Consider the following 13,003-nt stretch of genomic DNA (forward strand, 5'->3'; position numbering starts at 1 on the left):
ACCCTTTCCAACGCTTCTGCATCCTTCCTAGATGGTAGAGTTCACACCCACCATTCTGTGGTTGAAGCTTCCAGTGCAGAGCTACACAATGAAGAGCCTGAAGTTTCACCCCTGTTCTTGGTTGACCATCATCTCTCTGAAACTCACATACATCATTATTTTATTCATTCGGTTTTTTTCCAGATCTGGGCATCACTGGCAAGTCCACTACTTATTGACCATTAAACCTTAAGCAGGTGTGGGTAAACTGCCTTCTCATACTGCTGTAGTCCTTCTGGTGAAAGTGCTCCATGCTGTTGGAGAGGGAGTTCCAGGATTTAGACCCAGGGACAATAAAGGACTGGGGATTTATCTCCCAGTCAGAATAGTGTGTGACTCGGAGGGGAAGCTGTGGTTCCCATGCACCTGCTATCTTCACACTCACCCAATGTGTTAACAACTCACCTAATGTTAGTGGCAGGTTTGGGAGGTGCTGCCAGAGGAGCCTGGGCAAGTAACAACAATGCATTTTATAGATGGTACACAATGCAACCACTGTGCTCTGGTGAAAGGAATGAACATTTAGGATTGCGGATAGGTGACAATCAAGTGGACTGCTTTGCCTTGGATGGTACCAGGTTTCTAGATTGCACTCATCCTGACAAATGCAGAGTCTTTCATCAAGCTCTTGACATTTAGGTAATGCTAAGACATTTGGATAAGCACATGGATAGGAAAGGTTTAAAGAGATATGGGACAAATATGGGCAAATAGGACTAGCTTAGGTGGGCACCTTTGTCGGCATGGACAAGTTGGGCTGAAGGACTTGATTCTGTGCTGTATTACTCTTTGGTGGAAAGGCCCTAGGTATCAGAAGGTAATGCAGGACATACACCCTCTTATCTGCCGCTGGCCCAAGTAAGCTTCTGGTCAATGCTGATGCTCAGGATGGTGATGGCAGAGGATCAGTAATGGTGAGACTTTCTTTCATTGGAGATGGTCATTGCTTGGCACTCCAATAGCGCAAATGTTGTTTGCCAATTATCAGTCTGCAACTAAATGTTTTCTAGGTCTTTGCTGAGGGATTGCAAATGGAGTTGAATAATGTACAATCATTAGAGAAAATCCCACGTCTGACCTTATGATGGAAGGAAGGTCACTGGTTAAGCAGCTGAAGGCAGTTGGGTCTAGGACACTAGCCTGAGGAACTCCTGCGGTGATATCTTGCGGCTGGCATGGGCAACATCCTGGTGAATCTCTTCTACACTCTTTCTAATGTTAGCACATCCATCCTGTGGTGTGGTAACTAGAACTGTACACAATGTAACCTGCTCATGATGCACACGTAAAATCACATCAACTTTTGGAGCTCAAAAGTGTGAAAATTTGATTAAAGGAACTGATTCCCCACCTGATGCCCCCAGCTCAAACAGTGTAAGTAATACAGCTCAAGCTCAGAATTTACACTCAAGGACCAGGTATCCAACTCATGAGGCTTAGAGAAAAGATGTAGTCAGCTATTTGCAACTGTCTCCTTCTTGCTGGAGTAGAATGCCACAGGAATGGCCAACAGATGGGAACCTTGGCAGGCAGAACCAGCAGGATGATCACCAGAGGAGAATCAAAGCTGAAGCAAACACTGGCTGAGTTCACACATTATTACTAAGCTCACACAGACAGACAAAGCATATACACACACATGCACACAATTTTCAGTGGGGGTGATGTGATGGCAATCAAGATTGCTTGCCTAGCTGATTTATTGCAGCAGCACTGAAGGCAGCTGTAGTGTACCTATTGCTCTCCCAGCTGAGGGGACTATTCAGCCAGAGAGGAGTCTGAGCTGAGGTTGCTATAGTCTCAAAGGCTCTGTGCCAGGTCAGGCATTGCATTTAGCTGGAAACACCATGTAAATACAAACTGAGTCCGCAAACAAGTGCAAGTTTCACCAACCAGAGGTACAACAGGTCAGCCACCTGGTTGTTAATCTGATGTGATTTCCTGTCACATTATCTACTGTACAGGACAAAAGTAGCTGACACTTTTTTTTATTTGCAAAGAGAAACTGGAATACTTACTATATGCAAACTTTTTTTCTGGATTCTAACATTAGAATATTCAAGGTCAATGCTTCCTATCCATGCCAAGTTCAACTTGTGGCATGCACTGTGTTGCATGCTGACACACTCAGGCTCTGTTACAGTGCTTGGGATAGCATGCCTTCTATACTTTTAAAAAGAGGGCTGTGTCAGAATAGACTTAAGGGAAGAATGCCCTGTAAGCAAATGCTACCAGCCTTGTGGCAGTGATTCAGTGCTGCATACCTGCTGGGCTGAATGTTGTGGCTCCACAAATCAACAGCTAACTTTCCCCAAAGAGCAGATCGCTCCATACCAGACTTATTCTACATCCTATTCATGCCAAAATATCTCTGACTTCTCAGGGCTGACACACAATTTTTGTTCTAAGTGTCTGTTCCTCATCCAGGCAAGCTCTGGAACGTTTAGTGTCAGGAGACTGAGAGTGAAGGGTCAGCATTTCTTCCCCACTCACTAACTCGCCAGCTCTTCTGAAGGCCTAGACTCCTCTTTGGGGTCCAAGATGAACAAGTGTATTTTGGCACCTCTATGAAGTAGCTAGTGGTTGGCATGCAGTTCTATCAAGGGGGCATCGCATTTGAGCCATGTACACATATGGTCAGCAATGAAAACTGTTGGCTGATCTACTGTTAAAGGATCACGAGGTTTGTTCTAACACCTCCCCACCATCCCAGCTCAATGTTTCATCACAAAATAGAATCAGGACCCAGATGGCTCTGTAGGACCCAACCGCCTCAATCAGCTGGGGCACCCACTTGCCTATTAAGATAATAAGTGGGGGAAAATATTTCTAAATAGCTTTGTGTTGCAGTGATGGAGTGCGGTCCAGCCATGCCGACGCCACACCACAAGCCCCTCATGCAATCACGGTAGAGCTAGTGAGTTTGTTGGTGGTAGGGTCAAGGGTCACGGGCATCACCATGGCTCCCGATGAATGCACTTACCTAGGTTTTGGAGAATTCCCATCATCTGTATTTCTCATGTTGCTTTAAAAATGCATCAAATCTAACAGCTGAAGTCAACCAATAAGATACTGAAAATTCAGCCCCTGCCAGTTTTTACAGGGTAGGGGGTAATAAGAGTTAGGTTGAGGTTCAGCCCCGAGCCTAAAGGAAATCAGTTTCTGGGACTATGATGTTAGCCCAGGGGAGCTGGATGACTGCCCAGCACAGAGCTGTGGCAGGGTCTGACAGTCTCCATTTGGAGTTATGCAGGGTGGCCAACACAAGCTATTTAGACAAGGAGGGAAAGAAGTGTATACAAAGCATGCCACAGAACGCACGCTACAGGAAGAGGTGCTTTTCATGACACTGGTGCAGTACAGGCAGATGTCCGATGTTGAGGTCACTGTTTTCCCTTTACACCCTCACTGACTTAATCACATTCTGTTTAAAAAAAGCCTTCCCAGGAACAAGAGTTTACAGTGTGCCCCCCGGCTGACCTTATCTGCGGCTGTCTCCACGTAGCAAGGGTCCTGAGGGGCAGCCAGGAGAGGAACAAAGCCTGAGAGGATCTTGTCCTCATCCAGAACAAGCAGGGTGAGGTCCTCATCCGGGTCCTTGTACAGCGGTACCTCTGACTGGTTGACAGCTGTGAAAATGTTGCAGAATTCTGCCAGCATGGCCCACACATCGATGGCAATTCTGAACAGAGGAAATTCAACAGAAAGAAACAAGAGCCAAAGGTTAGGTCACCAGGGAGAAGAAAACGACGCTCAGCAAAGTGTTTTAGGATGTAAAGACATTGTTAATAATAAAACATTCATTCGGAACTAGAAAAACAGATGATGTTTTTATTAAGTCAGCGCAAGAACAGTTCCGGATTTTGGTCTCAAACGATTACCCAATTAGGAAAAAAGAAACAGATGCAGGTGTTGTGACTTTGAGACTTCAACGCTCCTGTTCCAATTAGCATTCGCCCGGTTTTCAATAGATACCCAAAGTTTTTTTACACCCCATTACCATGCAAATTAAGGGTTTCTTAAGGGTGCACTTCCATCAGAATTACCAGTACCCCTGCATGCACCCTCTGGGTGAAGCACTGTGTTCAATTGTTGATACTGCATCTCTGCACAGGTTGTTTCACATTTTCCATAAAAGACAGAGATTTCTGACAAATTCCCATTATTCTTTGTGAACACATACATGACCAGGAATGTTCTTGCAAATTTCGAACCACTTAAGTCTCCTGCAAATACTGTCATGCACCTTGGGACCCCCTGCAAACATGACCCCCATAAACATGGATATGCACCCCAGAACCCCTGTAAACACAGACACGCACCCTGGAGCCTCTGCAAATACTGGCATGCATCCTGGAACCCCCGCAAACACAAACATGGATCCCAGGACCCCCACAAACATGGGCACATATCTCGGCTCCAGCAAACATGGTTATGCTTCCAGAGAGTCCGGCAACACGGACTCCCGCAAAGACAGACACGCACCCCAGGACCCCCGCAAATACGGACATGTATCTGAGGACATTGACATGCTCTCATGGAATCACTGAGAAAACCACTGCCTGCTCTTGGGATCCAGTGTAACTATTGCCACACTGCATATACTGATGTATGTTGGCTAAGTGGGCAACCTCTCTTCCCTCACTCAGAAAGCTGTGGGTTCGAGTTCCACTCCTAGTGACATAAGCACAGAATCCAGGTGACACAGAGGGAGTGCTGTACTGTTTTCAGACTACATTACCTTATAAACTTGAATTAGCATTAATCTCACAACCTTCCAGATTCTACAATCACATTTAACAGCCTCCTGCTGTTGTTTTACTTTGAACCTAGAATCTTTGATACAGTGGAGGAAGGAGTGAAGAATGATTTTAAAAAAATCACAGTCCAGGTGAAGGGTCTTGGCCCGAAATATTGACTGTCCGCTTCCCTCCGCAGTGGCTGCTCGACTCCCAGTTCCTCCAGCAGCTGTTTTTTTTGCTCCAAATTCCAGCATCTGCATTTTCTTGTGCCCCTAAAACAAAAATCACTGTTCCACAAGGAAAATGAATCACCTTCAGGTCCCAGGGGAATTTTGTCCCAAAGCAACTTCAAAGGAGCCAGCACTGGTGTGTTTCAGCATGCCAACAAGCAGGGAGTGACAGCACCCTGTGGGAATAACTACAGGCCAAGAACAACAAGCTCCTTCAGCTCAATGTCTCTCAAATCTGAACACCCAACCGAAAGAGACTCTACTGCAAGTTGCCACACGCAATGTTGTCTTACTCCACAAAATTATTCCCCTTTTTTTCCCTCAGTTGTCCATCTATTTTCTTGCCTCTTTTAAAACAACAGATATTCCCTGTGTTCCAATTCTTGAAGGTGCCGACTCTCCCCAGGGTACAGTCCCCGAGGTACCAACTCTCCCCGGGGTACGGTCCCCAAGAGCGCTGACTCCCCAGGGTACGGTCCCCAAGGTACCGACTTTCCCCGGGTACGGTTCCCGAGGTACCAACTCTCCCCGGGGTACGGTCCACGAGGTACTGATTCTCCCCAGGGTACGGTCTCCGAGGTACCGACTGCCCCCAGGTTACAGTCCCCAAGGTACCGACTGTCCCCGGGGTACGGTCCCCAAAGGCGCCGACTGTTCCCGGGGTACGGTCTCTGAGGGCGCCAATTGTCCCCGGGGTACAGTCTCTGAGGGCGCCAAATGTCCCCTGGGTACAGTCCCCGAGGTACCGACTCTCCTGAGGGAATGGTCTCCCAGGGTGCCAACTGTCCCTGGGGTACAGTCTCTGAGGGCGCCAAATGTCCCCTGGGTACAGTCCCCGAGGTACCTACTCTCCCCAGGGTATGGTCTCCGAGGGTGCCAACTGTCCCCAGGGTACAGTCCCTGAGGGCGCCAACTGTCCCCGGAGTACGGTCCCCGAGGTACCGACTCTCCCCAGGGCACAGTCTCCAAGGGTGCCAACTTCCGCAGGGTACAGTCTCGAAGGCGCCAACTGTCCTGAGGGTACTCTCCCCCAGAGAGAGTCCCTGAAGGACATAGAGGAATGCAAGTCATTTCCAAGTTATGGCAGGGTTCTGTTCCTGTGGACTGTTCGTATCCTGAACAGTTTGCAAGTTGGAAATGTGAACACAAACAGAGTTCCAACACGGCAGAAGATGCCTCCAGCCCCGCAGCAGCCAGCAAATCCATCCTGCCAGTCTCCCAAATGCTCGTTCATACATACAGGTTGTACGCAAGCTGGGGAGGACCTGTACTGGAATGAAGGCCATTTGCCGCATCGCAGCTTCTCTTTTAGTGAGCTCTGCAATTAGACACCCTCTCATGCTCTTTCCTGAATACACTTAATTTCTTTTTGCTACAATCTACCCAATTCCCTTTCGAGAGTGCTCGCTGATTCCAGCTGCACTGTCCCTAGCAGCAGCAAAGACGAGATCACAGCTCACAGCAGAAAAAGTTTCACCTTCCTTCCCCTTTTGCCAACACCTTCAATCCGTGCCCTCTGGGTACCAAGCCTCCTACCCTTGAAGATGCCAACTTTCCTTAGTTTTTCAATCAAACCCTTCATGATTTTGAACATATTTCTTAAATCCTTCTACCTTCACTGCTCCAAGAATCACCCCAGCATCTTCAAAGAACTGAAATCCCTCACACCAGAAGCACTCTAATCAATCTTTTCTGCACTTCCTTACAGTGTGGTGCCCAGACCTGAACACATTACTCCCAGTGAGGCTCAACAAATGATTCATAAAGGTTTAGCATAACTTCCTTGCTTTTGTCCTCTGTTAATAAAGCCAAGAATTCCATATGCTTTTTATTTTTTAAATCTTCTAAACTTGCTCTGCCAGTTTCATATAACCACCTCTGCTCCTGAACCCATTTATACCTCTCTCTTTTTATCCCTCCTACCAATTTGCGATAAATTTCCTTGGTTAAGTGTCTAGTCAATTTACCAGTCCCTCTGAGCTCTATTACCCTCCTTGCTCCCACGACATCTATAAGCTTTGAAATGATGCTATCTGTAAGGGAAGTCCTGCATTCTTGCCTCCCATCTGTAAAACAACTGCTCACCACGTCTCTGTTCTCTGTCCCCAAGTCACAATGTGTCCATGCAGTCAGTCCTTTTAAAAGCCCAGGCATTAGATTTTGCTATACACATCAACTAATCCACCGTCAGCAAACCTTTCCTATACTCAGCCAAGGAACTCCATCACAATATCAAACACCACCAACCCTTATCAACTCCACGCTCATCAATCACTTAATCCTGTTTCAGTAACTCCACATTGCTGGATGGACAACATGTACACCACCAGTGCCATGTAGTCATGACCATCCACTCAAACCACTGAACAGTCAGACGGAGTCTCCTCATTATGTTGCATCCAAAGGACAGAACCTGCAGCATTTACTCAGAAGTAGGCAAACAATCTCAATGACTTTCTTGGCAAAAAACAAGTTGCCCCTGGTTGTTGGGTTTTCTGGAGTGTCAGCCAAGAACTTAAGTTTCTGACTCAAGCCCACAACATGTTGACTACAATCAGTTGCTAAGGATTTGTATGTGCAGGAATAGTGAAGGTTCTAGATAAATGAGACAACAGAACAGAGATAACTTTAATGGAAGATACCGAAACAGCAGTACCTGCGCAATAATTCCAATCCCAATGAATGTTCTTCTTTTAATTCAACTAAAAGGCCAGGATTTATTGACTACTCCTACAGGAGCAGACAGGAGGTATAATATCACTGTTGCCTACCAAGTAGAAGCAAGTTACAACTACACTCACTTAGTAAAGACCAGGAATTTCAGCGCATAAGGCAAGAATTTCCTAAATACTTTTGGCTCCTGGATTCAGAGCAGACACACATCCTGGGGTTTAAGATAGAAACTAGACCAAACAACAGAAGGCATTTAGTCCAGAGCACTGTGTCCTCGCAAGAACCCTGTCAGCCATTTTACCTGAATGTGTCATTCACAAGTGAAGAGAATTTAGAAGTAAGAAGGGAGAGGAAAAGACTACAAGTGAGAAGCAGGGTGAAAGTAAATGGAAGAACCCAAAGGAAAGCAAAGAATGAGAGAGATGCAGAGAGTGCAGCAACTTCGGCATCTGAGATAATAGCAGATCCAAGCTATTGGTGCCCGATAAAAACTTAAAGCTGACAACGTGCACTTGATGCCATTTTTAAGAATGAAAACCTGGATTTGAAAACTGACCATCGCTCTGAAACTAGGGGCTATAGTTAAAGTAATTCACTTCAGAATATCTCCCAGCAAAGTCAAGAGATTTTTCACATAAGTTGGATCAGTAAGTCATGTACGTGCTAACCAACAGATGATATACTGATGGGACACACTCAGAAGCATGGAGCGCAGGGGGTTGCACTCAGGTCACAACCCGGTTAGTTCCTGATACCCGTCAGTTCCAGCAGAGAGAGAGCGGAGTCACCAGCTTGTGGGAGCAGGGTAGGGGTAGCTAGATGGAATGAAATGACAAGTTAAGATAAGGAATGGATGAAACATAGCCAAACGCAAATAATTGAATAAAAATTGCAATACAACTGCAGCAATTTATGATCCAGAAATGGGCCCATCAATTGTGCAGTAGAAGTGAGCCATCAAGTTAATCACACTTCTTCACTGACTCTGGAATGCCGTTTATACTGATCGTCAAAACTTTGACTGTTCTGCACAGAATTCTTATTTCACTATTTAGATATTAAGTGTTTAAAATCAACCGATAATTACATTCCTCAAGGGGTACCCTTTGATATGCTCCTGCACAAATGCTTCCAGCTGGTCCCCAAGGAACAATCTGCCCTCAACCTGATAAATCACCTGCCCACTAATCTAATATTTTAAATCGGATTTTAAACCGAATTCCCAGAAACTTTGGGCTTCTCCCTGCTGCTGGTCAAGTCTCCCACACTCAACCAACAAGGTACAGTGACAGATAGCTCACTCTGACACCTCAGCACCCTGTAATTAGTTGTACACTGTGCAGCTGAGATCCAAGCTGATGACCCTCACAAAAACAACTGCCAGAAGCCCCTTGGCTTATATAAGGTGTTGGGAGTGACTCAGAGGTTGGCACTCTCACATCATCATGTCATGGGTTTCATTCCAACATCCAGTGATTAGCACATAACCAGGTTTGTATGTTAAGGTGGTAATAAGGGAGATATGCACTGTTGAAGGGGTAGTGTCGAGGGAGTGCTTCAGTGCTGATGGATTACTGCGGTACTGAAAGGGGAGTAATGAGGTACTGAAGGGGTAGTGCTGAGGGAGTGCTTCTGTGCTGAGGGATCACTGCGGTACTGAAGGGGGAGTGCTGAACTACTGAAGGGGGAGTGCTGAGTGAGTGCTGTGGTACTGAAGAGGGAGTGCTGAGGGAGTGCTGTACTACTGAAGGGGGAGTGCTGAGAGAGTGCTGTGGTACTGACGGGGGAGTGCTGAGGGAGTGCTGTGGTACTGAAGGGGGAGTGCTGTACTACTGAAGGGGGAGTGCTGAGAGAGTGCTGTGGTACTGAAGGGGGAGTGCTGAGAGAGTGCTATGGTACTGATGGGGGAGTGCTGAGGGAGTGCTGTGGTACTGATGGGGGAGTGCTGTACTACTGAAGGGGGAGTGCTGAGAGAGTGCTGTGGTACTGATGGGGGAGTGCTGAGGGAGTGCTGTGGTACTGATGGGGGAGTGCTGAGGGAGTGCTGTGGTACTGATGGGGGAGTGCTGTACTACTGAAGGGGGAGTGCTGAGAGAGTGCTGTGGTACTGATGGGGGAGTGCTGAGGGAGTGCTGTACTACTGATGGGGGAGTGCTGAGGGAGTGCTGTGGTACTGAAGGGGGTGTGCTGTGGTATCGATGGGGGAGTGCTGAGGGAGTGCTATACTACTGACAGGGGAGTGTTCTGCTGACAGACATGCCATCCTTTGGACAGGCCCTTATCCTATCTGAAGGCAGCCTGCAGATGCTGGAATCTGGAGCAAAAGACAAACTGCTGGAGGAACACAGCGGGTCAGGCAGCATTCGTGGAGGTAGAGGGATGGTCAACGTTTCAGGTCGAGAGCCTACATCTGGACTGAGAGTATAGAAAGGATGTATGAAGAGGAGAGGGGGAGTGGTGAGACAGGCTGTCAGGCAATAGGTGGAACCAGGTGAGGAGGAGGCTGCTGGGCAAGTGGCGTCAGAATGTCACACATGAACAACACCTCATATTCTGCCCAGCAGCCTGCAGCCCAATGGTATGAACATTGAATTGTCCAATTTCTGGTGACCCACATGCCTTGTTACTTTCCGTCCCCTTCTGGTCCACTCAGGTTCTCCCAACCCCAGCCACTCACCAGTTTCAGTCCCTCCCCATCTGCCCATCATCCCTCCCTTATCTGGTTCCACTTATCACCTTCCTTCCTTATCATATTGCAGCAACTGGAGGCTCTTGTGTCTCCACTTATATTCTCCCAACCACTGTCTCTGCCTCCCTCCTCCCCTCTCCCCACCTGGCTCCATCTGCCCATCATCCTCCTCCTCCTCACCTGGATCCACCTATTGCCTGCCAGCCCCTGCCTCACCTCTTCACACTGGCAATCGGCCCCTCGGCACTCTCAGTCCTGATACAGGGTCCGACCTGAAACCCTCTGCCGCCACAGATGCTGCCTGACCTGTTGAGTTCCCCCGGCAGTTTGCTCTTTCCTCTATTAAACTATCTATCCAACTTGGCGAACAAAGGTGGTCCACAGGACGATTCCAGAGAAAAACAGGGAGTTCTCTTGGTCAGTTTCCCAGCTGTCATCAACACACAGATCATATGGTCATTTATCTCATTTCTGCTACCCTTCTCACAAGTAGTGTGAATTGGTTTAGATCAGCACAGGGTCGTGGAAAGCTTTAGATAAGTGTACATTCACTCTCCTTCTAAGTTGATTTAATTCCTTTGTTACTACCTCATCTTCATTTAGACCTGCTTCTGCCATACACTCTCTGTCGGGAAGAAAGCAAAGCCAGCATCTTAAGCACAGCGCACTCTTAAACACAGTTCACTTACCACTGTGGCAAATTTGTTTTTTTTAAATAGGCATTTTTTTGGATGAGAGAAAATTTCCAGCAAACTTTAGTTTCTGTAAGAAGTTATTTTTTACTTTTTTTAAGCTGTGATGTAATGGGAACCAGAGCTGCATTTGGCTGCCAGCTGCTTTAAGGAAAGTGTTTACAGGGTTAAAAGCACAAACACAGAACTTTACATGACCCCAAAGCAAAAAAAGAAAAAAAGAGAGAAGAAAGGAATGATGTATTGCACTGGTCTTAGAGAGTTTATCCAAAGCTGGCTGGGCAGACAACAGACGGATGTGATATGGCTCGAGTCTAGTATTCCAGCCTCTCTACTTGCTTGCCCATGAGACGCTCCAGGCTCTGCTCGCCTCCTCCCTGTGCCCCTCTGTTGACTCTAGATCCTTACGAGCCAAAGCCATTACACGAGTTAAGTCACATACAACCCATGGGCGGCTGCCAAGAAACACCATTCTATAGCTGCAAGGCAGAGGAAAAACTAGGAATACGAGGGGGGAGGGGGGGGGGGTGGGAGTGGGGGAAGGGCCTGACACTGACATACCACAGTCATGTGACACTGCTGCAGCCACACAGCTCTCACTGTGACCCAGATCCTGTAAATACTCCAGCAATCTCAAGAGTACCACAATGATTCCCATTATGTAACCCCAGTCACGGGCAGGCTGCCAGCTACAAAACAAAGAGGACTTTCTGGCTTGGCCCGCTTTCTATTTTCCTATCCCAGCTCTGGGCCAAGACAGTGTCATACAGCTGTGCAGGAGTGAACCGGGGCTGAGACTCTCAGCCGCTGCAGCTCCAAACTCAATCCTATCATCAGGGCAAACTCTCTCAGAAACTTACTTCACCAATAGTACTCTGACTGACTGCTCTCTCAACACTTACATCTGAATAACAGCAATGCTGATTCCTTAAAAAAAAAGAGGAAATCTAAGTTTATTAACAAGGCAGGAGAATGTGGGTGCACACACAAGTTTGTGCTCGCACATGTGCCCACATATCCGAGATCAATAAAAGATACCCAATCTCAGCTACATGGATGAAAACTGGAAAAGCAAGATAGGTTAACAGGAGAAACCCACGTTTGAATCCCAGTGAATACTGACGTGGCTACATTTGAAATAATCGCCTGAATAATTTATTACTTGTTCACTCTCAGCAGTTTCCTGCAGTGCAGGTGTAACAGCTAAACGAAGAAAGAAAACCCACTGTGACGCCATTGGATTAGTGACAGTGAATAGCCTATAAAGACATCAGCTGCTCAGCAACAGGCCCAGAGATTTAATAAACACCTTCCCAAATTGGGAGAACACAAATCTGGGCACCACTTTCTGTAGAGTCCGAGGGGAATAGTTCTTGAAATCTCACAAACACTTGTCTGCCATGTATCTGCATTTCTTGGCTGTGGATCAGTGCTATCACAATGGAGTGAATGCAGCAGATAAAACCTGCAAGGAGGTCCAATTATTTAATTTCAGTGAAAGGTCCACATGTACTGCCAACATCCAAAGAAACCTTTTTCAGTTTACCAGTCAGCCACTTCTCGGTTTGTAGATTTAGTTTAAATAAGCTTAGTCATAGACTGACCACCAACATAATGAAGGAAAGCAGTTGGGAGGAATTGGATAATGTAAGGCAACTGAATGATCAAAAGACAAAACCACTGACAAGAGTCACACACAGGAAAATAGCAAAGTGCTTCCTCCAAAAGAAGGAGAAGTTGCAAGAGCACTGACTAAAGGTGGCAGGCCTTATGGAATCTTCAGTAAGTCAGTTGTGGAAATGAGCCTGAGGAGAGCTGTAGGTGATCTGGGATACAGAATGGGAGAGGTTTGCAGAGGAGAGCTGTAGGTGATCAGGGATACAGAGTGGGAGAGGTTAGCAGAGCTGTGGAAGGCTGAGGGGTGTCATACAGCATGGA

The 13,003-nt window shown here is 46.9% G+C and overlaps 1 protein-coding gene across 4 annotated transcripts in view; it reads right to left on the reverse strand.

Moving 5' to 3' along the window:
- Positions 1 to 13,003, reverse strand: part of smg6 (SMG6 nonsense mediated mRNA decay factor) — a 305,342-nt gene that overhangs the window by 127,853 nt on the left and 164,486 nt on the right. For all 4 annotated transcript variants that reach the window (XM_052035245.1, XM_052035247.1, XM_052035248.1 and 1 more), the window contains one exon: positions 3,520 to 3,721. In XM_052035245.1, the coding sequence (XP_051891205.1) occupies positions 3,520 to 3,721 (202 nt within the window). The remainder of the gene's footprint in view (positions 1 to 3,519; positions 3,722 to 13,003) is intronic.

The sequence above is a fragment of the Pristis pectinata genome, chromosome 21 (assembly GCF_009764475.1).
Source record: "Pristis pectinata isolate sPriPec2 chromosome 21, sPriPec2.1.pri, whole genome shotgun sequence".
Classification (NCBI taxonomy): Eukaryota; Metazoa; Chordata; class Chondrichthyes; order Rhinopristiformes; family Pristidae; genus Pristis; species Pristis pectinata.